The 26913-nt window shown below is 42.9% G+C and overlaps 1 protein-coding gene and 1 long non-coding RNA gene across 7 annotated transcripts in view; one reads left to right on the top strand and one right to left on the bottom strand.

Annotated features, from left to right (window-relative positions):
• POC1A (POC1 centriolar protein A) overlaps positions 1-26913 on the top strand; it is a 163404-nt gene that overhangs the window by 18659 nt on the left and 117832 nt on the right. For all 5 annotated transcript variants that reach the window (XR_012906534.1, XM_075939433.1, XM_075939430.1 and 2 more), the window contains exons 7-9: positions 8633-8766; positions 18189-18257; positions 20972-21070. Coding sequence is in view for 4 of the 5 variants with exons in the window: in XM_075939433.1 (XP_075795548.1) it covers positions 8633-8766; positions 18189-18257; positions 20972-21070 (302 nt within the window). In the remaining variant the exon portion in view is untranslated. The remainder of the gene's footprint in view (positions 1-8632; positions 8767-18188; positions 18258-20971; positions 21071-26913) is intronic.
• LOC112546515 (uncharacterized) lies at positions 19521-26651 on the bottom strand. Of its 2 annotated transcripts, none has more exons than XR_003090212.2 (3): positions 25889-26651; positions 21423-21563; positions 19521-20199 (listed from the first exon to the last, which is right to left on the bottom strand). It is a non-coding gene; the product is annotated as an uncharacterized LOC112546515 (long non-coding RNA). The 2 variants fall into 2 exon arrangements; XR_012906537.1 differs by having other exon boundaries at positions 25920-26651.

The following is a 26913-nucleotide window of genomic DNA, read 5'->3' as shown; positions in this document are numbered from 1 at the left end:
GTTTTCTGGTAGGTTACTTTGCATTAGTCTGAGTTGTCACTAGAGATGTCTTTGGGGGTTTTAACTAGTAACAGAATCATTTAGGAGATTGGACTATGCAATATAAGCCACTTGGAGATGGTGGGACATCTTGTTCTGTGTTCATTTGTATTTAGCATGATGGCGTCTGGCCCGTGGCTGGGGCTCCTTGGTGGTACAGCAATACAAATTAGTAATAAAGGTTGAAAGTAATTTATTCCATTTATACTTATTCCATATGGAATAAATTACTGTATCATAGTATTTTTTTGCATTTTAGGTCCTAAAAAACAGAGCAATGGAGTTGAATACCATGGGCAGTCATCTTGATTACGCTGTGCATTACCAAAATTTTTTGTTTGCCACATTTGTATTCTGTTTTTAGATTTGGGATGGTAAGGGTGGTAGAAGGAGGAATCATTTGCAGCAGGAGAGAACAGAGATTTTCATTAGTAGTTTGGATTTCCTTCAATTTTATCCATTATTTCTCTTTATTAAAAACAAAAACCTGCCGTCCAGAATCATTGATCTGGGAGTAAGACCGTTAGACCTTTAAGAGCTAACCTGCTGGCTTCGCAGTGTGTGAAGCTTGGCAGTTCACAGTGGGCTGACGTTAGTCTATTGAAATAACTGTACCCTTTTTTTATTTTGTAACATGACTATATTGTTTATTAGAACTGTTGATAAAGAAAAAATAAATGATGAAAAATGTAGAATAATACACATGCAATGGAAATCACCTTAAAGGTGGTGGTGTTTCGGCCATCTTAATTTCTATTCTAGTCAATGGCTGCTAAAATGGCATTAGCTAATCTCTGGCACTTGGTGGACTGACCCATTGTCACAGCTCATGATTTAAATTTTGTTCACAGTACTTAAGTTCACTCTACAGACCACCGGATCTCTATTTCAGTGGATAAGTGTGAAAAAGAAAGGTGTTACCTTAGTACTAGGCTAATTCTAACTGACTGTTAATAATGACTGTATACCATGTAACTGTAGCCACATTGGTCCCAGGATATTGGCGAGAGACTTTGTTTCTCTAATATTGGCCATACACACTTCTAAGCCTTGAATGGCAAATGCACAAGTCAGTGGCAGGGGCTGCTTCTTTCCCCTGCTGCCTCAACCATTCATTGGTCACAGCATGAAATAGATGTGGATCACAGTATTTGCTGGCAAACTCAGTGTGAATGGGTGTCGGGAGGAGGAGGAAGAGATGGTGGGTGGTGGTTTACAGTATCGCCTGAAGGAAGAGCAGCAGTTGAGCTATTGGTCACCTCCTACTGTCCATGATGCGGCCTCTATGACCCACTTGTTAGCCTCTCCATGCTACTTCATGAGCTTGGGAGGCATTCCCAATTACTTTCTGCAGAGCTACTTTATCATCCACCTTTAAATCCTCCCTCAAAATTTGTTAGCTATGAAGCCTATGAGATTTGACAGTGATTACACTGCTAGCTTGCTGAGGCCACTGCTTATCATGCTGACTACTGTTGCCTTATTGTTTGTACTCCTCCCTCTGTCTATAGCAGGAGTCTTAAATTTCAGGTCCATGGGTCAGTACCTGCCAGAGTGATTGTGCAATCCGGCCCAGGACTCCCGGTGGGCTGGGGCGGAGAGAGGGGGGCTGACAGTTACCAGCCCCCAAGCCCTGTCCTTTCCCACCCTCTCCCCCGTGACACTCTGTCCCCCAGTACACGGCTTTGGGGATCACTGGGGTGGGGTCTGGTGCTGCGTGGCGGCAGTGTTCATGTTGCCTCACACTTCCTACCATGGCAGGAGCCACAGGGGAAGCAAAGTGTGCTCGCCAAATGTGCTCCTAAATAAGAACATAAAAACGGCCGTACTGGGTCAGACCAAAGGTTCATCTAGCCCAGTATCCTGTCTGCCGACAGTGGCCAACACCAGGTGCCCCGGAGAGGGTGGACCAAAGACAATGATCAAGCGATTTGTCTCCTGCCATCTCTCTCCAGCCTCTGACAAATAGAGGCCAAGGACACCATTTTATCCCCTGGCTAATAGCCTTTTATGGACCTAACCTCCATGAAATTATCTAGCTTCTCTTTAAACTCTATTATAGTCCTAGCCTTCACAGCCTCCTCTGGCAAGGAGTTCTACAGGTTGACTACACGCTGTGTGAAGAACTTTCTTTTATTAGTTTTAAACATGCTCCCCATTAATTTCATTTGGTGTCCTCTAGTTCTTCTATTTAGGGAACGAATAAATAACTTTTCTTTATCGGCCCTCTCCACTCCACTTATGATCTTATATACCTCTATCATATCCCCCCTCAGTCTCCTCTTTCCTAAACTGAAAAGTCCCAGTCGCTTTAACCTCTCCTCATATGGGACCCGTTCCAAACCCCTAATCATTTTAGTTGCCCTTTTCTAAACCCTTTCCAAGGCCAAAATATCTTTTTTGAGATGGAGACCACATCTGTACACAGTATTCAAGATGTGGGCATACCATAGTTTTATACAGGGGCAGTAAGATATTCTAGGTCTTATTTTCTATCCGTTTCCTAATAATTCCCAGCATCCTGTTCGCCTTTTTGACCGCCGCTGCACACTGCGTGGAAGTTTTCAGAGAACTAGCCACGATAACTCCAATATCTCTTTCCTGATTTGTCGTAGCCAAATTAGCCCCCATCATACTGTACGTATAGTTGGGGTTATTTTTCCCAATGTGCATTACTTTACACTTATCCACATTAAATTTCATTTGCCATTTTGTTGCCCAATCACTCAGTTTGGTGAGATCTTCTTGGAGTCCCTCACAGTCTGCTTCTGTCTTGCCTATCCTAAACAGTTTTGTATCATCTGCAAACTTTACTACCTCACTGCTTACCCCTTTCTCCAGATCATTTATGAATAAGTTGAAAAGGATTGGTCCCAGTACTGACCCTTGGGGTATACCACTAGTTACCCCTCTCCAATCTGAAAATTTACCATTTATTCCTACCCTTTGTTTCCTGTCTTTTAACCAGTTCTCAATCCATGAAAGGACCTTCCCTCTTATCCCATGGCCATGTAATTTACACAAGAGCCTTTGGTGAGGGACATTGTCAAAGGCTTTCTGAAAATCCAAGTATGCTATATCTACTGGATCCCCCTTGTCCGCATGTTTGTTAACCCCTTCAAAGAACTCTAACAGATTAGTAAGACAGGATTTCCCTTTACAGAAACCATGTTGACTTTTGTCCAACAAATTATGTTCTTCTACATGCTTCACAATGTTATTCTTTACTATTGTTTCGACTAATTTGCCCGGTACTGAAGTTAGACTTACCGGTCTGTAATTGCCAGGATTGCCTTTACAGCCCTTTTTAAATATTGGTGTCACGTTGGCTACCTTCCAGTCATTAGGTACGGAAGCCGATTTAAAGGATAGCTTACAAACCACAGATAATAGCTCAGCAATTTCCCATTTTAGTTCTTTTAGAACCCTTGGATGAATGCCATCCGGTCCCGGAGATTTGTTAACATTAAGTTTTTCTATTTGTTCCAAAACCTCCTCTGACACTTCAATCCGGGACAGTTCCTCAGATTCATCACCCACAAAGGACGGTGCAGATTCGGGAATCTCCCCAACGTCCTCAGCCGTGAAGACTGAAGCAAAGAAATCATTTAGTTTCTCCGCAATGGCTTTATCGTCCTTGATTGCTCCTTTTATAGCTCGATCATCTAGGGGACCCACAGGTTTTTTAGCAGGCTTCCTGCTTCTAATGCACTTAAAAAACATTTTATTTCTTTTTGAGTTTTTGGCTAGCTGTTCCTCAATCTTTTTTTGCTTTTCTTATTACATTTTTACACTTGAGTTTACAGTGTTTATGTTCTTTTCTATTTATCTCACTAGGATTGGACTTCCACTTCTTTTAAGATACCTTTTTGTCCCTCGCTGCTGCTTTTACATGGTGGTTAAGCCATGTTAAGTGTCCAACCGAAACCTCCTTTGCTGCAATTTAAGCCCATTGCTTCTTGTCCTATCCTCAGAGATAAAGGCGAATAATTTTTCCCTCTCCTCCTTTTAACACCCTTTTAGATATTTGAAAGCTGTTATCCTGTCCCTTCTCAATCTTCTCTTTTTCTAAACTAAACAAACCCAATTCTTTCAATCTTCCCTTATATTTTCTAGAGCTTCAGTCATTTTTGTAGTTCTCTGGACCTTCTCCAATTTCTCCACACCTCTCCTGAAATGGAAATACTCCAGTTGATGCCTAATCAGCGTAGATTAGAGGGAAAGATTTACTTCTCCTCATGTTTTGTGTGACCCTTGCAGGGGGGTGAGAGACTTTGTGTGTTCCCAGGACACAGTTGTCCTGGAGGCAGGGGAGCATGTGTGAAGTTTCTTGCCCCCCAGGGATGCGCAGCGCTGAGCAGCACATGGAGGGAACCCATGTGGCTGGGGCTGCTGCAGGAAGGAGCCTGACTCAGGGACCTTGTTGGACTACTGGCTGGGAGCCACCTAAGCGAAGTGACTCCCAGCCAGAGCCTGCCTCTTGCACCCTATCCCCTCCTAGTTCCTAACTCCCTGATCCAGGTCATCACCCCCTATGTCACCACCCAAATCCTCTGCATACCGCCCCAGATCACAATTCCCTCCCAGACCCTGCAACCTCTCATACAGCCCTCCACCAGGTCAAAATTCACTCCTGCATCCTTACTCCTTTTTGGACCTAGCACCCTAACCCCCTACTTCACCTAAACTCCTCAGACTCCACATCCTCTCCTGCACCCCAATCCTCTACTCCTAGCTCCCTTCTGCACCCGACCTCTGTCCCAAATCCTGCGGTCCTCCATAGAGAAGCGCGGCCTTTGACCACTTTCCAAAATCTTGGAATGGCCCCCGATCAAAAATTATTGCCCACCCGTGCTCTAGATGGATCCACAGACCCTTTTTTCCAGTTTGCCCATATCATTTTGAATTTTAACCCTATTCTTCAAAGCGCTTGTCACCCCTCCACAAACTTTATAAGCGTACTTTATATGCCATTATCTAAATCACTGATGAAAATATTGATCAGAGCTGGTCCCAAAACTGATCCTTATGGAACCAAACCTGTAATGTCCTTCTAGCATGACTGTGAACTTTTGATAACTACTCTTTGAGAAGTGTTATCTAGACAGCTATGCACCCACTTTATAGTAGCCCCATCTATGTTGTATTTCCCTAGTTTATTGGTAAGAAGGTCATGTGAGACTGTATCAGATGCTTTACTACCATCTAGCTATCCCATGTCATCCTAGGTTCCTGTACTAACATCCCTATTCTTGTGACATATGAACAAAAATAAAATATCTGTAGTAAAAATTGGGGATGTTAAAAGGTGATTAATTGGGTAGACGTTTAACTGCTGAAAATCTCAGCTGGCTCTCTGCAGCCCTACTCCAAGGAGTCGGCTGCTGCCCCACACTGTTGTGTCAGTATCAAAAGCAGCAGCGTGGGGACAGCAGCCAGCGGCCCAGGAGTGGGGTGGGAGCCTGCGTGTAACCATGAACCATTAAGCCCAGGTTTATTGGTTAATGATTTACATGGTTGAACAGGTTTTTACTAGGGATGTGAAAGTATACGTTTTGATCTATGGATCAATTTCTCTCCTTCAGAAATTATTAGGATTTTTATCACGTGCCCCCCCTGTAGGCATTGAGATTTTCAGTTACATCCGAAGGTTAAAAGTGTCTTACCTGAGGCAACTTAAAAAAATATCGAACAGTCTTGCACCTTAGAGACTGACAAAAAATGTAGATGGCATCATGAGCTTTCGTGGGCACAACCCACTTCAGATGAACGGAGTTGAGGAGTCTAGTTTCCAAATAACCTGGAAATGATACTATTTATCTGGATAGGATTAAGAATCTACTTTTGTATAGTTGGGCCTCTCCTTTAAAATACGCTTTAATCGTTGATGTGAGAATTGTTAGTAATGTTGAAGGGGGAGAAATATCTACATTCTGTTACAAGTTGGTAAGATTATTTCAGATTTCGCGAGCTAATGATAATGCAGGGTATTAGTCTTACTACAACTCAGAGAGAATTCTCTGCAAGTTTAAATGTGCAACTTGATTGAAATGTAATCTAAGAATTTTGTTTTTGTCTCTATAATCAAGCATATATGTAAGACACAAGAATATTTTGGAGTCAGATAATGTAACTAAGACAAATTAGGCTTCATATTCAAAACACCTCTTAGTGTGGTTACTCTTTAATATCATGAGCAGTTGTACATTATGTGAAAAACTGTATGTTTCCACAGATAAATACTCTTGATCATATTTATGCTATAATATTTAAATATAAGGGTCATATTGTTGCAGGAGGTTTGAAAAAGCCGCTATTCAGACTTTTTTCCTGGAGATTTTTTTAAACTCTTCCAATTAATGCTCTTAGGCTTTGTCCACATGTAAAGCTTGTATCACTTGGACACTCATTTTAAAATACTACTTTAAATGTCTTGGTGAGTTTTATTGAAACCATAAAAGACCTCTCAGGCTAGACCTTCAAATAGGGGTATTATCAAACATATGTTTTCAGTCTGGTAGGTACAGGCAGTCCCCGGGTTACGTACAAGATAGGGACTGTAGGTTTGTTCTTAAGTTGAATCTGTATGTAAGTCGGAACTGGCGTCCAGTTTCAGACACTGCTGAAACTGACCGCCAGTTCTGACTTACATACAGAATCAACTTAAGAACCCCAGGCGTCCCCAAGTCAGCTGCTGCTGAAACTGATCAGCAGCTGATTCCAGGAAGCCCGGGGCAGAGCAACTCTGCCTGGGGCTTCCTGTAGTCAGCGCTGGTCAGTTTCAGCAGAAGCTGACTTGGGGACGCCTGGGGCAGAGAAGCTGGGGTGCTACTGGACCAACCCAGCAGCACCCCATCTGCTCTGCCCCAGACGTCCTGATTCAGCCGCTGCTGAAACTGACCAGCAGCGGCTGAATCAGGACCTGGGGCAGAGCAGCTGGGGTGCTGCCGGGTTGGTCCAGTAGTGCCCACGGGCGCTGCAGGACCAATCGGCAGCGCCCCAGCTGCTCTGCCCCAGAGTCCAAAACAAAAGCCTGGTCTGTTGGGGGGGGGGGGGGGGGGAGCACACTAGCTGTGCGCCCCCCCCCCCCCCCAGCAGACCAGGGACACGGGGAGCAGAGCCGCAGCGGCAGCGGGGTGCCGCGCCTCTGAGGCTTTGCTCTGGCAAAGCCTCTGAGGCGCGGGACCCCCCGCGGCTGCGGCTTCAGTCAGGGTGCCTGTGGTCTGCTGGGGACCGTCCCCAGCAGACCACAGGCACCCTGACTGAAGCCGCAGCCGCGGGAGGGTCCCGCGCCTCTGAGGCTTTGCCAGAGCAAAGCCTCAGAGGCGCGGGGAACCGCCGCTGCTGCCGCTCCAGTCTGGGTGCCTGTGGTCTGCTGGGGACGGTCCCCAGCAGACCACAGGCACCCTGACTGAAGTCGCAGCCGCGGGGGGGGTCCCGCGCCTCTGAGGCTTTGCCAGAGCAAAGCCTCAGAGGCGCGGGGAACCGCCGCTGCTGCCGCTTTGACTGAAGCGGCAGCAGCGGCGGTTCCCCGCGCCTCTGAGGCTTTGCTCTGGCAAAGCCTCAGAGGCGCGGGACCCCCCCGCGGCTGCGGCTTCAGTCCGGGTGCCTGTGGTCTGCTGGGGACCGTCCCCAGCAGACCACAGGCACCGGGTCTCATGCGGCAGCAGCGGGGGTTCCCGCGCTTCTGAGGCTTTGCTCTGGCAAAGCCTCAGAAGCGCAGGAACCCGCCCGCTGCTGCCGCTTGGGTCCCGGTGCCTGTGGTCTGCTGGGGACGGTCCCCAGCAGACCACAGGCACCGGCACCCAAGTGGCAGCAGCAGCGGTTCCCGCGCTTCCGAAGCTTTGCTCTGGCAAAGCCTCAGAAGCGCGGGAACCCGCCCGGTGCCCCTGGTCTGCTGGAGACGGTCTCCAGCAGACCAGGGGCACCAGAGCAGCTTATGAACGGGGCTTTCTCGCCCCGACTTCCGGGGCGAGAAAGCTCCGTTCGTAAGTGCGGATCCGACGTAAGTCGGATCCGCGTAAGTCGGGGACTGCCTGTACTTCTATTATGAAGGGTCTTAAACCAAAACTGCAGATTTTGGAGGAAGATGAAATTTTGACACGCATGGCAAGTCAAAACAAAATCACTTTCCATAATTAGACTTTTACAAAAGTGCTAGCATTCTACTTATGACTGCTGGCTTTTGGGTTTTGCCTTCATTTTAAGATGGCCTAGAATTTCCTCAGTGGAAGCAATTTTTAATATTGAATTTTGACTAACAACATCACTTCTCTTTGGTAAGAGAGGCTCTTACTGTACAGTTCAAACTTCTGGTTTAAGCCTAAAATGCATAGGGCCAAAGTGGGCTGTGGAGTAACTGGCAAAACTTACTTTTCACCACCCCTGAATATGACCCTTATTGTAGCATGCCTTGAAAATATTTCCTGCAGAATGGGAGAATTATGGTCAGAAAACACATTAAACATTGTATAACAGTGTACTGGAAAGTGCTTGAACACTTTTTTGGAGGGTAACTCATTGTGTAAATTGGTTTCAGACATTTCTTTGTGTGTGTATTTTATATATAAATATATATTTTTTTCTCCTATAGTGCATAGTGCTGTGGTAAACTGTCTTTCCTTCCACCCCTCTGGAAACTACCTCATTACAGCCTCCAATGATTCAACCCTTAAAATTCTGGATTTACTAGAAGGAAGACTGCTGTATACTCTTCATGGTCATCAGGTAAGGAGAATCTTCATGATTACTTTAATAAAGTAATGGATATAGTATTCTCAACAGACAGAGAAATGCTAGTGAGTTCAGTGTTAAGCTGCAGATTCTCAGCCTATAACTGTTAAGGTTCCTTAGTCAGTGGATGGAGATTAGGAAATGTAGAGGAAAATATGACAAGAAACAGAAGTTCTTCTTCGAGGATGTCCCCGCGGGTGCTCCACTGTGGGTGGACACCATCTCGAAGAATGACCAGTTACTGCACCAAGGTGAGCAACTTCGCTTTATTGATCTGATGTACTGCTTTCATAAGGGAGGGAGTATACACCTCAGATCTAGATTTGGCTTTTAATTTGTGAGAACTAAATTTAACACTTTCCTGCAAAGTCAGATATAGAAATAAAAAGTGCTAATATGTAGGGATCAGCATTGGAAAATGTCTTTATATGCAGACTAGTTACTGGGCTTGATGGGACCTCTGAAAAGGAGGGAGGGTATGTTCCTGGGCATGATTTGGGTTGAGAGCTTTTCTGGATTCTTTTCAATTTTGTTAGCTGGCTAAGTTAAATTGACAACTCTGCCAATCTGGAATATTAAGTAAATGTATTTGTATCCTAGTATTAATGCTGTTGGGTGTCTTGTTGTGGTAAGTCTGATTATGTTGACATGCACAGATGTCTTGTGTTTTTCAGATGTTAAATATAAATAGTCTAATGTCACTGTCCAAGCCGAGTGAAACAGCAAAGGCATTGCTAGTGAAAAGCAAACAATTCTAGATGGTTTTTTTGCACGATGGTGATGATAGTGACATCTTAAATTTTAACCCAAGACCTGTCATTGGCTGAGGGCTGGGACTTCCAAAATCAAAGGGCATTGGGTTTTTGTATCCCAACTTGGAAGGCCTACCTCTTGCAGACCTATTTAAAAAAATCCCAGCTTGAAGTTGTATAGTGGGTTGAGTTACATGAAATACAAAAACCAAGAATATCCACTAAATACATGACATATTGTAGGTATAAAATTGTTTAATAACTTGCTTTCTTTCATATTTAAAGTCCTTGTTCCCCTAAATTATTTCTGTTCAGACTTTTTTTTTTTTCTGGCCGCTCTACCCGGATGATTGCATAAAGAAGAAAATATGACCTTGACCTAGAGTAGTTTCCAGACCTGAAAAAGTAGTGAATAGCTGTGAGGTCATTAAACTTTGCATTGTGTAATGCTACAGGAGATTTCATTTGTAGACTTATGAGTGTTGATATTATATATATATATATATTTAAAAAAAGACTAGATTCCTGAATAAGAAAGTCAGATGTGGGACTAACCACAGATATACAAATAAATCGTTGTAGAGACTGGTCAAGGTCAACAAGACATGACTCTCACCTGCTGGATTCTAGCAATCCTTATTACATTATTATTAACAGCTGGAAACCCTTCTGCAGCAAGGCACTGCTACAGACAGTCTGTGTTGCAACACGCTAGACCCTCCAATTAGGGAGCAATGAAGCATTTTTTGCAAAAATCAGACGTTCAGTCTTAGTAGCATAGGGCCTGGTTCAACAGGCCTGTTTAGGGAGATCAATCTAGGCCTTAACCTTATAAAATCTAATATGTTGATTTGGAGGTTGACTTTTACCATAACTTAGTTTTCCACATACACTCCCCTTTCCAAGTGTGTGTGATATGTATTGTCTTTACTGCTTCCCTTCTAAACTTAACACAGCTGTTTGTACTGCCTCTGAGTTCCCACCTACCTATGGTAGCAATTAGGGATGTGAAAGACTAGTCATCTAGTTGCTTCCTCCATCCTCCTTGCTGCCTCTATCAGAAAGAGGCAGCAAGGAGTGGGAAACAGCAGAGGGTACTCCAAAGTGGCATTGGCGCTTGGGGCCAGACCCCGGGCTCCTTGCGGCGTTGTTGGTTTGAAATGCCTTGTGTAGCCCGGGGCTAGCTAGGGTGTCCCCTGGCTGAATGCGGCATTTCAAAGCTGCAGCACCGTGTGGAGTCCAGGATCAGTTGGGGACTTCCCTGCTGACCCCAGGCTCCATGCGGTGCTGCTGCTTTTAAATGCCCGGGGGAGCCTGACGTCAGGGTTCCCCACGGTATTTCAAAGCAGCAGTGCTGCACAGAGCCCGGGGTCAACGGGGGAGTCCCCCTGCTGACCCTGGGCTCCACGTAGTGCTTTCGCCTTTGAAATGTAGCAACAGCCCCTATGTATCCCTAGGAGCTGTTGCTACACTTCAAAGGCAGAAGTGCTCTATCAACTTTTGAATACCTGTTTGATTGGTCATTTAGTCGGTATTTAACATCCTTAGTAGCAATGAAGCCCTGGCAGCTGGCTATTCAACTCCGGGCTTCTGGGTATGGCCTCAGACATCTAGCCCATGCTACTGTCTACCTCTATTGTGACTTCTTCACTTCAGGTACCAGCTGTAGCTAGATCAAAGCTAGCTCATTGTTGTCTGTATGTGCTGTTGGGGCGGTGTAGACATCTCCAGACTCAGTGCCCATAGCTGTTGGTGATGAAAACAAAGTGTTAAAGACACACACACTTTTTCTTTTAAATGAGCAAGATCATAGAAATATTAGTCACCCAGATGAACAGCTTGTTCTGAAGACATTCTTGACTTGTGAGTTTGTGTGGGAGAAGATGCCTGATTCAGCTTTGGTGCTGGTTCTGACAGCTAACTGCTGTTCTGGGACAGTTTGTTGTAAGTGAAAATTTCAAGAAGACTGAGTTCCTTCAAACATACTTTGACGCAACTGTTGGAGTGCCAGGAATTTGTGTTACCAGTTGATTAGCTCTAGTTTACATAGGGAGAATTGCCAAGTTTACATTGCTGCATTTAATTATAATAGAGCTGGCCTCTCAAGGATCATTAGACTGGAGTTTGTAGCTCTGAGCTGACATCTTGCAGCTGCAGAATATCATGCTGTAGCTGCACATTTTTATTCTTAAGTGCTTCAAGTTGTGAAATACTTTCACTGCCTCGCTCTCATACAAATGAGACTTGGTATGCAGACCCACCATTGATATTTGTTCATCATACAGGAGCAGAATGTTACAGGACCTTTAGAAGTCATTCTTGGGTAGTCATTAGAAAACTGTAAATACTTACACTGTGTACGTACCCTTCTAGACAACTTCATTAACAAAGTAGACGTTGTAAGCAAATAGCAAAACATTATTATGATTGCATTTTTGGCCTTCTGCTTATAAATATAGTTAGGATTCTGCAAGGAACCTTAACTTTGGCCATATAACCCTCACCTTCTGCCCACTTGATTGGTAAGTAGTGAAACTCTCCACTTCGCTGACTAAAACTGTATGGCACTTTAAACAAATGTAATGTATCAGCCAGTGGGTGTGCTACATAGCTATATGCTCTCAAGGTATGTGGAGAAGACCGTATCAGATTTGCATGTGTTTCCAGGCCTTTGAGGTGTGACAGCAGCAGCGTGGGATGGGATGGGAGGAAGGTGTTTGAGGTAGATGCACATGTGTCTGTATAAGTAGGGAATTTTTTAGATACCATTTGAAATATGGTATGTGGAGGCTTTTATTTTTCCATTTTAACCTTTTTTTGAAAAAAATAAATAAATTATGGTGATAAAGCCAGTGAAGTCTCTTGTAAGTATTTATATCTTTGTTTTTACTATCATACATGCTCCTTTTTACTAATTGTGATATGTCATCCAAATGTTTTTTTCCTGTGACAAAGTAATTTATTTATATAATTGCTGCTTTATATTTTTTGAAGGAACCGATTGTCTTTTGCCAATACAACTCCTCCCCAGACAGAAGGTATTAAATATCATGGCATCATGTGCTCACCATCATTAGAATGGATTTCTGCCACTCCATCTTCCTTATCCATTACTCAACTGGTTCTCTGTGCATAAATGGGTAGAAAATGACTTTGTTGTTGAGACGTGATAGTCTGCAGTTACCTCTGTGGAAAGGATAGTGGCATTGGCTCAAGGACTATGGATCATTGTGTCTTTTGGTAGCATCCCCAGAGATGTCACTGAATTGAAGATTAGGAAGTGTGAGATCTTTTTTTTTTTTTTTGTGGTGGGGCGTATATAGATACTCTGTCAGTAGTAGGATCTCTACTGGGCAGCTCTGGTGACTGAGGATGGTGCGGGAGGTCCATGAATAATTGAATGACTTTTAGGGAAAGGTTACCTTGGTGAACTGCCAGCCATAGTAACTGGTGTTCCTTTTCAACGTTGTATCTCTAACAAAACGAGCTAGATGCTGTCTCGTTAACGAAAGTGTAAACACAGGAGTTCATAACCTCTGTCAGACTTAATAGTTTTGAAAAAAAATTTTTTTTTAACCTTGAGTGTCTTTCTTCCAAATCGACTACACATCTATTCAAAAAATACTTGGACACTAATTCTCATTACAGGAAACTGAGCAAAACTTCAGATTTCCAGTTGAAGTCATTTTTTGACCCAACACCATAAATTAATCTTTACAGAGATGAAGACCTCCCACTTGCCAGATTTACCTTGTCTAATTATTCTCAAGTTTGGGGTGACTGGCTAGTGGGGAATCTCATTGGACCTGAAGACAATGGGAGGAGGTTTGGGAGGATTTAAAAAATGAAATTTATAATGGAAAGTTTGTTTTAGCTTTGACAGGGGAGTAACTATCAGGTCTTCATGATGGCATCTGTATAGAAAGTTATAGGGCTGCCTTTGTTAGGTTTGTATAGTGCTTTATTGCTACACTGTGCAATCCCCAGCTTTTATAGGACTTCATGACCCAGCCTGTAGGTGAGATTTTATTTTTGTTTTTGAGGAATGTGTTTAGTAACAAGGAGTTTAGTAATCTGATCATATTTTCCAGCGCAGTCCCTCACTCGCAGTGTGGTTGGTCTGGCAAGGCTGGAGTGGGCCCCCTGCCAGCTCCTCACTAGCTAACTGGTTACTGTGGTAAGTATGCCGGTAAGGTGCATGCTTACTGGGTAATTGGTTAATAGGTTAACCCTTTGCATCCCTAGAACCTACCAGTTGTATTTACCATAGAGTACTATTTAACCTTTTAATAGTAAGATGATTAGTGAAAGATAATGTGTTTAAAACAATTGCCAACCCTTTTGACTTTTTTTTTTTGAAAGCTTGTATATTACTCCTCTTGTGGAAGATATTACTGTTTGCTAAGCTGCTTTCTATCAAAGAAATGGCATAATCGATTTCCCCACAAATTCAGTAATTAAAAAATAAATAATATTAATGGTAGAGATTTACCTTGATTTCCTCTTCAGTGTCATGAATTAAACCATATTTTATGTGTTGATATAGACCTATTCATAAGCATGTATAACAAAGGAGAAGATTTATCAGACGTTGCTTCGGTCCTTAAGAAAAACAAAACTTTATCTGAGTTCATTTAAATCATTGCTCCGGGATGGGTCTGGGGATGAGGGGTTCAGTCTGCAGGCTGTACTGTGGAGAGAGGACTATCCCAGCCCTCTCGCACTGCAGCAGCTTGGGACCAGGTGAGAAGCTGGTGGCTGCACAAAGGAATGTGAGTGCAAGTAATAGTAGTTGTCTGCCTGACCACAAACAGATGAGCTTACTGGTTTATAGTGGAAACGTATCTGGTATATGTGTATTCCTTGTTCAGCATTTTAAAGTTCAGTGTATGTTTTCTAAGCCTGTGTTTCTCAAGTGTGGCCACAAAGGGGTTTCGTTGCTGCCAGGATAGCTTCTGGGGCAGCGATGGCTTGTCCCTCTCCATCCATGGTGCTCCTGGATGTGCAGCTCTGCATGTCTCTAGAGGCTGGCAGGGCACAAGGCTGAAGGAGCAAGTTGAGTACTTGGAGGGGAGAGGGAAAGGAGGCTAAGTGGGACTTGCAACCTGGGATGGTTGGGCAACAGAAACTTAGGGAGCTTGGCTGTAATCGAGGGATGTTAAATTTAGATGAATTGGCTAATTGAATAGTCGGTACAACTTGCATCAACTATTCGATTAGTTGATAAGGGCGCCTCTGCCTTTGAAGTGTAGCAACAGTCCCAGGGCTGATGCTATACTTCAAAGGCAAAAGCTCTGCAGGGAGCTTGGGGCCAGCATCCCCGGGCTCAATGCGGTGCTGCTGCTTTGAAGCACCCCCTCTACTTCTCCCTCTCCCCTCCCTTGCTGCCTCTTTCTGATAGAGGCAACAGATGGGGGGAGCGACCAGTCGTTTGCATCGCTACTCCAGGCATGGGGCTTTGGGCCTCAACCCCCAGCTGTGGCCATGCAGCCCTGATCTTCACCTATAGGGCTACAGATTCCAACCCCTGGCTGTGCAACGGCGAGCTCAGATTCCCAGCTTTGGCTGCATAGAGCCAACTCCCAATCCTGGTGGCAGCACCAAGTGCTGACCACTGTCTGTGCTCCAGTCTGGCTGCTGGCTCTAGTGCAGATCCAGCAATGGCCTTGGGCTCCAGCAGGCGTTGGCTCTGGATGCCAACCCCTGGCTGTGCGGCAGTAGGTGCAGACCTCAAGCACTGGCTCCCAACCCCGGTGTCCACCAATCCCTGGCCATGCACTTCAACCACCAGCCCTGGCTACTCACTCTGGGCACGCTCCTGGATGTTGACCTTGGGTTCTGGCAGGTGCTGGCCCTCAAGACTGGCTTCTAGTTCCTCTGTTGGGTCCTAGCCCAGGACCCTGACTCCTAGCCCTGGCTGTGCAGCAGCAGGTGCAGACCCAAAGCACTGACCCTGGGTTCCTGTCTCGGTAACACAGCAGCAGATGCTGGCTCTGGGTGCCGACCCCTGGCTACATGGCAGTGGATGCTGATCCCAAGTGTGGGCGCTAATCCCTGGCCATGCAAGCAGTGGTGCTGATTCTGTGTTTCAATGGGTGTTGGCCCGGAGCACCAACCCTCAGCTTTAGACACAGGCGCTGACCCTTACCCTGACCACACGGTGGGTACCCCATCCATCACCTCTGCTTTCTGCCCCCCCCCCCCCGCCATCCTCCATGGCTGTACTTTTATTGAGAGTGCAACCCCCCTCACATACATGGTCCGGTTGCATATATGGGCATGGTTATTTGTTTTTCCTCATGTTGAGTAAGTATTTTAGGGAAAATGTCATTGCGGCCACCAGCAAGTAACATTTTTATTGAGAACCCCTGTAAAGCACATCAGAGAAAGAAGGGGACTGGGTAAAGTAGCGTGATGGGGTGGGTGGGTGTGTTGGTCTTTTTTTTTAAGATGGGGAAATAAGTGCAATGCTATTAATGTAGCACATTCCCTTAACTTGATTAAGGGCAAATTAAGAGTAATTAATGAAAAGCTGCTTGTCTGCCTGTTTGGGTACAGTGTGACCTGAAGTAACATCGCAAGATTGACTGAAGTACAGTTTAAGTATACATTTTGTGTTCTACAAGTGCGTTTTTACTTTCCCAAAAGCCTTAGTCATCAGCAGTCTCTAGAAATCTGATCCAGACTTAAACAGAAGCTCAGCCATATATATTCATTGAAGCAGGCTGCGAAGTAATTGTTTAGTGTCTGTCATAATATTTCATTCTTGGTATTCTCCACTATTTATTCCAATAGAACAGTTTGTCTATTGCATCTGTACTTAGATAAGTATTTCCTAACTCTGCTTTATTGCATATAAGTGTCTGCCCAATCCTTTTGGGACTGCGTGCTTCTTAAATACTTGAAACCAGAGGTTTAAACATGTGAATTGTATTGCACTTTTGTTCAACCACTACTTCTGTTGAAGTCTAGTTAAGACTATTTAAAGTTTTTTTTTTTTTTTTTTTTTAAAAAGACTCATTCCTAATGTGATAGTGATATATTATCCATACCTTACCACAATACAGAGCCACTAAAGCAAGGGTGGGGAGCCTCTTTTGTGTCTGGGTCACTGACCCACAGAAAAACCATTTGGGGGCCGCACACAAGCGATAAGCAAAAAAACAAACAAGCCCTCACTGACATGGCCCCCAATTGAGAAGGAGAGACACGCTCCCCACATTCCCCTCCCACCCCAGAGCCTGGGGGGCCCCAGCCTAGTAGATTTTATGTGCTTCAGCCCTCCTGGTGCGGCAGCGGGGGTGGAGGGCTGGCGCGCCAGTGTGGGCTCCCCAGTGCTGGGTTGGGGGGCTCTGGGCCTCGGGGGCTGAATCCAGGCAAGCAAGGGGCTTGAGGTTCCCCACCCCTGCTTTAACCTGTAAATAACTAATTACGTTTTTTCTAGTTGTTAACCTTTTAGTTAGCTTAGTACAGAATTGTCTAAGCATTGTCTTTGGTATGAGATCTTAAGTTACAAATTGAGCTGAGGTAACTGACTGGTCTCTTGGGACTCCCTACTGGGAGTAGCCTTCATATTTTGAGATCTTTGGTGACCATTTATTATGTAGCCCAGTCTTCCTAGGTGGCAAGATAGAGTCCACCTGGATTATTGTAGTATTTTGGAAGTTCACACTTGTAACTTGGATTAGTGAAATCTAGTTCTAGAACACACAATCCATTTGGGGGCATCTACCCTGCTTTTTGATAGTCTGCACTAAGCTTGGAAATTTCTGTTGTGAGCCACGCCAGGCAGTGACACAGCATTGATATGTTACCATTTTCCACTATTCTGGCCCTCATCTCATCATGGAAGGACCAAATGACAGAAATGAACTAGGCAGGGCATCCAAAGATGAACAAAAGTTACCAGAGTCCCTCGTGATTTACAGAATCAAAAGCCTTAGGAAGTTGACAACCACCATGAAAAGATCATGACTTTGCTCCAACTGAATGGAATGTTTTAGTTTACTTGTCATTCATGCTATCAGCATTAACAAGGAATCAAGTAATGCTCTTCCACAGTGCCCATTAAAAGTAATTTTTGCTTGTCTCCCACTTGTATGTGATTAAAAGCTAGACTCTTCTGAGCCCAAATTTCTGTAAATCTGAATTCTGAAATCACTTAAATGTTATTTTGAATGAGTATAGAGAGGAACAAAGGGTGGATTACTCCTTAAACAACGAGGAATGATGTTTTTAAAGAGCCCAGAAATCAGATGTTGGGCACGTTTAAGTGTCTGAAGATGCAGATAAGTGCCTAGTGGAATTTTTCCAGAAGCAGTCTCTTTGGGTACCTAAATACCCTTTTGAAAATTTGGTTCAAGTTGATTTAAGTACTTTTGAAAATTTCACCTATCGTCATTAACTGCTTCCCTCTAAAAGACCTAGTGGTGTTCTTTTTATAGCTGGCAATTTGGTATTGAGGAGCTGGGTATCTTAAGTTAAAAAGTAAAGAACTTACATGTTGGTTTTAGAGAAACTTCTAGTACCCTCTTAAGTAACACCTGTCAATCTGTATTAAGAAATAAGTGTTTGATTATATTAATTTCTTGTCTGAGGGCCTATCTTGAACCTCAGCGTTGTAGCTCTCACATCTATAAATGTTTTTTTGTTTTTTTTTTACAGGGGCCATCTACTTGTGTTGCCTTCTCAAGAACTGGGAACTTCTTTGCTTCTGGAGGGTCAGATGAACAGGTGTGTGCTGTATCTGTTCCCTAGATTCTTGATGTAGTTGAGTGCATGGAAAATGTGTCTCTAATTATGATGCAGAAAAATCAAGGGTTTGTGGAACTTGCGAAAGAGACAATACATTAGCTTTACCATGAGCCACCTTTGAAAACTCTATAAATTGAGAAAGTTGCATGCCTAAGATGAGGGAATGAAATATAGATGGAATTGATGTAGGTTTAGAAGTTAAAATAAAAAAAGAACAAGTTAAAATTATTTAGAAATGTTAGATGTCTTCAAGTCACCAGGGCCTGATGAAATGCATCCTACAATACTCAGGGAGCTGATAGAGGAGGTATCTGAGCCTTTAGCTATCATCTTTGAAAAAAACATGGAAGTCGGGACAGATTCCAGAAGACTGGAAAAGGGGCAAATATAGTGCCCATCTATAAAAAGGGAAATATTTTTCTTGTTAGCCTTTAAACAGGATCTTTTGAAGCGCTAGTCAGATTACTTTTCCCCTTTTGCCTTGCATTGTTAAATAATGAGACAATTCATTAAGGTTTTACTTGCAGTTTTACTTTTGAAATAATTGCCTGATTCTGTGTTTATAAAGAGATTAAAAGAAATAGCAAGTTGGCTGTGGTGTGGCTTTTCTGCTAATACTGACTTTTTTTCTGAAGAAACTGAGGTGTTGAAAGCTGTATTTACGATGTACTTCAAAAATAGTTACAGTATGAGAAGATTATATAATTATTTAAAAGTTCATAATTTTTAAGATTCATGTGACTTTTTTAAACTGATCTCAATTTCCAATTTAAAGTACTATGAAGAAAGGGAACAGTATTAACTATAATTTCTCTATTACATAACTTCTGTGGCAACCTGCGTACATGGATGTCCCCCCCCCCCCCTTTAATTTTAAGTTGCAGAGACTTCTTGGATTCCTTTATTTTGGTTTTGAATTTCCCTCATATGAAAAAACAAAAAACAGTCTCTGCTATATCCAGCAGTCCTTATTTTTTCTCACTGATGACATTTCTCATGTTTAGAAATTTCTCTTGCTGCTGGTAAGCTGGAAGCTGAATTGTAGCTCTTGACCTTTTTCTTTATTCCAAAAGGTCCTATTCATCTAGTTTTTCTGTTAGCAGGTTCCATTATAAGGTTGTTTATACCATTTTTTAAAGCCTCTCCTTTTGGCCGTAATTTTCTTTACTTAACATCAGCACAAAAGTGTGTGTGTGTGTGTGTGTGTGTGTGTGTGTGTGTGTGTACACACACACACTATAATGCCAAGGGGAGGAAAACTGTGACTCTATTTCAAGTCTTCTGCCATGACTGTGTTCCGTAAAAGTTTCATTTAAGGTTAGAATTAAAATCCCATTTATGGAAGTTTAAATACATGTTGCCTATAGCCTGATCATGCAATGTTTTATACACACGTTTGATGCTTCATGCACAGAGTTGTCCTGGGTGTAAATCTTTTTTGAGGGCTTCAAGTTATACCGAAAGGTGTCTTTTTTTATTTTGATTACTGTTTTCAAAATTGCACCATCAGTTTCTGTAACTAGAGATGTCTAATGTGAAGTATGATTAGTTCTATGTTTTAAAAATATCAATGTCAACAGTTTTTTTTACATCAAACACTTTTTAAAATTAGTAGCTAAAATAAACCCCACAAATATTAAATCCTACAAATATTTAAATTACTTTTATTTGTACAGCTTAATATATCTCAAACTACTTATCAACTTAGGTAGGAATTCACTGTCTTAAAGGACTCCCCTTCAGTCCTTCCAGTTCATTTTCATATGTTCAAGTGGTCACTTCATGAAGAGAAGCCAGATTTTTTTTGTCACTCTCCAAAAGTGCTTATGGTGGAATTCATTAGGGAGAGAAGTTGCTTGTTACTGAGGTTCATCGTCATTTGTTTCCATTGGTTTTCCTTTGCCATATAAGTACGCTTTTCCTGAGTGATAATCCATAGGTTAAAAAAGGAAGTGCTGGTAGTTTAATAAAATATAACTTCGGTGGATTTTCTGATGGTGGTCAAACATTTTGGAATTACCTACGCTCCAGGGCATACTTGACCTGGAGAACTCTTGCTACATTTCAAAGGCAGAGGCACAGTAGTCAGGACCTGGCACGAGCAGTGACTGCTTGAGTCCCCGCTCATGCTGTTTCCCCACTGTGCCTCGGTCCTCTTCTCCTCCCTCCCCCTCCCATCTGCGGAGACTGTGTTGGGGGAAACTGGCTTTTTAGCCAGCTCCCCACAGTGTCGTCTCCTGCTCTTCCCCATCCTTGCTGCCTGTGATACAGAGGCAGCAAGCGGGGGAGAAGTGACTAGTCAAGTGGTGACTCGACTACCCGATAAGCCTGTGCCTGTCAGGTAGTCGACTAGTTGCTTACATCCCTAATGTGGACCTTGTTAATACCTACTTATGTGCTTCAATCGATCCCATTTCAGAGAGGAGTAGATGAAAGCACATTAACATACTGTTAAAGCATGTCAGGTCCACATAGACAGCCTAGTACATGTCAGACTATTTGTGGGCTAGATTTGTGCCCTAGCTTGCAGCAAACTAAATGTTTGTGTAGACAAGCTCCATGTAGTTTTCCCCCCTCGGAATCCTTGGTGTGCTGGCATTTTTCCAGACTGCCAGCAAAATGAATGTATATATATGTACATTAAGGTTTTTTTTTTTTTTAAAGATTTTAGCCAGCTGGTTTTTATTCTGCAGGTGATGGTATGGAAAACTAACTTTGATGCTGCTGACTATGGAGATGTATTGAAAACTCAGAAGTATGCCACTAATGTAACAGGATCTCTTCACAATCCGGTAGGTCAGACCACCTTACATTTAATACTGTTAATTATTGTTGACGTTTTGACTTCCCTAGTTTATCTACCTATGTAACACATTTGCAAGGAGACACTAGTTTTTCTTTAAAGCTTTGTAGGGAGAGCTATCTTCCTCTTTCCTCCCAGCTCACTTACGCAGTTCATTATCAAGTGACCTTAAATTCTAATCAAGTGCCTGACAGTAGCTCTCCAGAAGACACTCTAGAAATCTGTGTGAGCAATGCTCACTGATTCTTTCTAACTTTTTTAGCTTTTGCATAGATTGTGAGGCAGCTCTTTTTCTTTTTACTGAGAGAACTATGAGGATATTTAATGAGCATTATCTATACCTTCGAGGTGTCTGGTTATATTTCACGCTACAGAGTCATCTAGTTCTCCAGTTGCAGAATGTCTGTTTTATTGATGAGGCTGGTGTTGTTTCCGGTTATCCCATAAAAAGTGCAATTCAAGAACTGGATGAATAATATGGCCTTAGAGAAAGGGAAATATGTAAGCAATAACTTCAATAGAAGAGTGCTTAATGATATAGCTATAATCAGGATAATTAATTTAAAAGAAAACAAAACATTAGCAACAACTGAACTCTAGCCTTATAAAATATGAATAAATCCATTAGGCTTGTGTCAGAGTTCCTAAAATAGATTTTGTAATAAAAACTAATAGGCCATACTGGGTCAGAACAATGGCCCATGGAGTCCAGTAGCCTGACTTCTCATACTGGCTGGTGCCAAATGCTTCAGAGGGAGTGAAGAAAACGGGTCAGTTTATCAAGTGGTCCATCCTTTGTCATCCAGTCCTAGCTTCTCCCAATCAGACTTAGGGACCCCAAGAGCACAGGTCTATGACCATATTGGCTAATATCTACTAATGGACCTATTCCCCATGCACTTATCTAATTTTTTTTTAACCCAGTTATGTTTTTAGCTGTTGTGACCTCTCCTGGCATGGAGTTCCACAGGTTGACTAAGCATTGTGTGAACAAGTAATTTTTGTGTTAAACCCCCTGGAGTTTGTGTTATGTGAAGCAGTAAATAACACTTTTTTTTTTCTCTCTCACTGTTCATAATGTTAGAGACCTCTGTCATATCCCCGCCTTAACTGTCACTTTACTAAAAATAAACAGTCCCGGTTTGTTTAATCTTTCTTCATAGGGAATCTGTTCAGACAAGTATTTTTCCAAGCTAGCTGCAAATCATGATCTAACAAATGAAACTTTGCAGATGTTAAGTGCTGAATACGAGCTAAGTAGTGTATTAGGTTAAAACACTATTTCTAAGGGCTGGTCTACATTTGGGAACTTTTATCAGCATAATTATGTCTCTTAAAGGGGTGAAAAATCCACACTCATAAGGTCTGGTCTACACTGGGAGTTCAGGTCAATTTTTCTGAACAATGATTGCACACCACCAAGTCCCTTCCATCGACTTCAAGAGTTGTTAAACTTGATGAGAGGTGCCACTATTCTGACTTTGTCCTTAGTGTAGACAGCGGTAGGCTGACAGAAGAATTCTTCTGTTGACCTTATTATCACCTCTTGGGGAGGAGGATTGCCAGCATTCCTGGAAGAACCCTACCTCTCAGTGTAGTTCGCTGCACTTCACTATAGACATTATGCTGCTGTAGTGCTTTAAGTGTAAATACAGTATACCCTAAATTTCTGAAGACTCAGGTTCAAATTTTTTCCTTGGGTTATGAGTAATATAAATGTTTTGATTTGATGCTCTTAATGAAATCTAATGTGAATGTGGCTATTACAAGTGTAACCTATTAAGGCTACCAAATATAGTGGATACAAATGTATTCTGTCTAATGTGATAAATTTGGTAAATAAAAGTCTTTTGTGGATATTGCTTATAAGCATTTTTAGCCTCCCATGTCCAGTAGCATTCAGTAGTGCTGCTCTGCTTATGGTATTTAGATATAAATGCTTTCTAGTGAGTTAATTTTTGGATCATGAAAAGTATGATACACATTTTTAAAAGATGGACTTCCTGATTTATAATGTTGGCAGAAAGTGTTTTGCCAAAGTAGTGAAATTGTGACTCTAATAGCGGTGCTTACAATGCAGTAAGAATGGTAGCATTTTGTAATACATGCCAGGTAGCTGTTCCAGTTGATTTATTTTCTAGATCTGATGCCCTAGGAATGCTGAACGTTCTGTTAAAAAAAGGTTGGACTAAACAAAACTGTTAGAACAAGGAGGTGCTAGATGGAATGAGCAAGATGCTCCAAAAGGTTAGAAAGCAAGAATCCCTTAACTGCTGTTGGATAAAATAAAAACTTGTTTTTTCCCTTTATATGATGAAAATGTAAAACTCTGCCAGTCACACACTCGTAAAGTGTGTCAGCCCCTGAACTAGATGATTTTAGACTACTAATATCTTCCTAATTTCAGATGTCCTGGTTTCCCCAATCTTGCTGCCCTTTAATGCAGTAAAAGCAGTGTGTCACTGCAAAAGGAGCAGGTGTACCAGGCAGAAACTACTTTCCCTTTACTCTGCACCCTTGTTCCCTCCCGCCCCCTCCTGGCCACTGGAATGACAGTGGCTTTTGGTTCTGCTGGCTTTTGTGTGCATAGTTCCTTTTGGAAAGAGACTCCTTGCAAAGAGTAGTTGCAGTCAGCTCAGTTCCTTTCTTTCTCATGAGACAGTGGAGACTACTTTGCTCAGCCTGGACAGAGGCGCACCCTAAGTAACATGTCCCAGAAAAGCAGCAAAACACCTGTTAATCACTGAATTTCAAAAGTAGTTGCTCAGTGGAATTTGCATGTACTGGAGTGAAACAGAACTAGATGAGGAGGAAGTTTTAGTATGAGGCCTAGTGACAAGGAATCTTTTAAGAAATGTTGCACAATTGCACTATGTGGGAAGAACTGTGGGAGCACTCGCATGATGTTTAGCCATCATGTCTTCAGATTAACTGTTACTGTCTTAGTTTAAAAACACTCAGGGCCTTTCCATGCTAGTGTTACTGCTTGTCAAGCTGCACGGGGGTTAGTAAGAGTGGAAATTAAAATGCTAGCTGATGCTGTCTGAGAAACAATTCAGGGCTAACACGCCACATCACTCACTTCCCAACCACAGTGTAATTTCTGTTGTATCCTAGGAATTGGTTAAAATATGTTCTAGTGTTGCCATGTGGATGATCCTCAGCAGAAGAGTGGACCTGGGGATGAAATGTTGGCCCCATTGAAATCAGAAATAAAACTCCCTTGACTACTCTGGTTACAGGATCACACTCCCGGTATCTTTTGGGTTGTCGCTGTTCTTCCCATGCTCATATAACAATTTTACTGTGACCAGATGAATTCTAACATGGTTTAAAATATAGTGAAAGCCGAACATATATAACTGTTTTCCCAATGGATTTGCTACACACAATCAAAATTGTGGTCCTGTAGTTTTTTTTTTTTTTCAAAATAACAATGCTCAACAGTCTCAGTTTTCCGTATCCTGGTATACACTGGGTGACACAGACTATTTCTTTTTAAAAATCCATAGTTTTCCTATTGTAGGTGGGTTTATAAGAGGATGAGATGGTGTTGAGCATGTTTTTCCTTGAGAAGAGCCCAAGCACAAATTTAAATTCCATAAGTTGTCTAGCTTTAAAAGGGTTGTGAAATAGTCTGTGAAGCATAGCAGGTGTGGCTGTTGAAAAGATTCTGGAGGTGGTTTGATTTTATTATTTAAGTGGTGTAAATAGCTTGAACACTGAGCCCTAGTTTCCATAACCTTTCACTTGCACATCAGATGATGTGTTACTTTAAATGCTATTTTCAGACATTGCTATTTCAGACAATGCTATTTTCTTTAAAGGTAAAGTCGGGTTTTTTTTAAAGCATTTTCTTATAACTCCGTTTTAACTTGCAACTTGTTCAGTTTTCTTTATGTGTAAGGGCTGTGTTTTGTCTTGGGCAAGCTAAAGTGCTTTAAAAACAAGATATTTCTGCAGATAAGTTTTTGCTATAATTTTGAGAGGTTAGTTTCCTTTCTCCCCTCATCTTTGTGCTGACCAACCTCTTAAATTACGAAATCAAACTTTAAAGCTGCAGAATAGTGATAGAAATGTAGCCGTGTTAGTCTGGGGTAGCTGAAGCAAAATGCAGGACAATGTAGCACTTTAAAGACTAACAAGGTGGTTTATTAGATGATGAGCTTTCGTGGGCCAGACCCACTTCCTCAGTCTCACAAGTGGCGTTTGATTTCCTGATTAAGAATTACCCATTAAAAAGGGAAGCTGCTTACTCTTTTCCTGCCCCACAACTGTATTAAGAACTTGCTATTTTAAAAAAGGTCGTCTGCAGAATAGGGATGTAAGCGACTAGTTGGCTATCCGATAAACAAAAGCTTATTGGTTAGTCAAGTAGTTCCTTGACTGGTCGCTTCCCCCCACCTTGTTGCCTCTATCTGCAGGCACTTGAGACCAGAATGCTTCAAGAGCAGAGTCCAGGGGTCCATACCTGCACCTTACACTTCCTTACAGAAGCAGCAAGGGGAGGGGGAGGAGCAGACAGTCTTTTAATACATTTAAAAGGCTAAAGCGCAGCAGGGGGGGACCCAGCGTGAGTCGGGAATCAGCTGTCCTGGCTTGCCCTGGGTCCCTACTGCTGTGCTTTAGGCTTTTAAATGTATTAAGAGCCTACCGGCTCTTAACGTATTTAAAAGGCAGAGCCACGGTGGGAAATCCATCCACAACTCGATTAGTTGATTAAACTAAATTTAACATCCCTACTGCAGAATTCTTTAACCTTGTTATTAAGTTATCCCTTCAAAGGCTATTGTCCATTATTCCTTACCAATACTGTGGATACGCTTAGGCGCTTACACTGTGTTAAAAAAATTCTTTTCATTCCCTCTGAAACATCTGTCATCGGCCACTGTCGGGGACAGGCTGCTGAACTTGATGTATCGTTGTCTGACCCAGTACAGCCATTCTTGTATTCTTAAGGTTTGGGTATCCTGGCTTATTTCAGAAGTAGAATTCTTGTCCATTGCAGGGCCTTGTCCTACTTCAAGCTAGTACGTCTGGAACAGAAGGTCACAATGCGGGGGTTCTGAAACGTCATAGCATTGTGATTTCCCCTTCTGACAACAACAAATTACAACATGACCTCGGGGAGGGGCTGGGAGTGGGGAGAAGCCTGAGCCTGCCTGAGTCCCACCATCCTGGGGAGGGAGAATCAAAGTTGAAGCCTAAGGCCTTCATTCCCAGCCAAGGGACCTGAAGTCTGACAACCAGGGCTGAAGGCCTTGGACTTCAGCTTGTGTCCCAAGTGGTGCGACTCGGGCTTTGGCCCCAGGCCACATCAAGTCTAAACCAGCTCTGGCAATCCCAATAAAATGGACCCTTGACCCACTTTGCTGAACTACAATAAAAACCCTGCTAGGCAAAGGAGAGACCTTGTGAGTGCGTGCGTGCGCTCCCAAGACATAATGAAGTGTGTGTGTAACTTGGGTTTGGAAGCTGAATGTGTTCCTTTAAATGATCACACACAGGCTTCACTCAGGTCAGGGAGGGTATGTCTACACTACCCCCCAGTTCGAACTAGGGGGGTTAATGTAGTCATACGGAGTTGCAAATGAAGCCCGGGATTTGAATTTCCCGGGCTTCATTTGCATGATCCCGGCCGGCGCCATTTTTAAATGCCGGCTAGTTCGGACTGCGTGCCGCGCGGCTACACGCAGCACAGACTAGCTAGTTCGGATTAGGCTTCCTAATCCGAACTAGCTAGTCTGTGCTGCGTGTAGCCACGCGTCACGCAGTCCGAACTAGCCGGCATTTAAAAATGGCGCCGGCCGGGATCATGCAAATGAAGCCCGG

This window comes from Pelodiscus sinensis, chromosome 11, assembly GCF_049634645.1.
Source record: "Pelodiscus sinensis isolate JC-2024 chromosome 11, ASM4963464v1, whole genome shotgun sequence".
In the NCBI taxonomy this organism is placed as follows: Eukaryota; Metazoa; Chordata; order Testudines; family Trionychidae; genus Pelodiscus; species Pelodiscus sinensis.
Note: the sequence above shows the minus strand (reverse complement) of the source record. Positions and strands in the feature narration are given on the sequence as shown.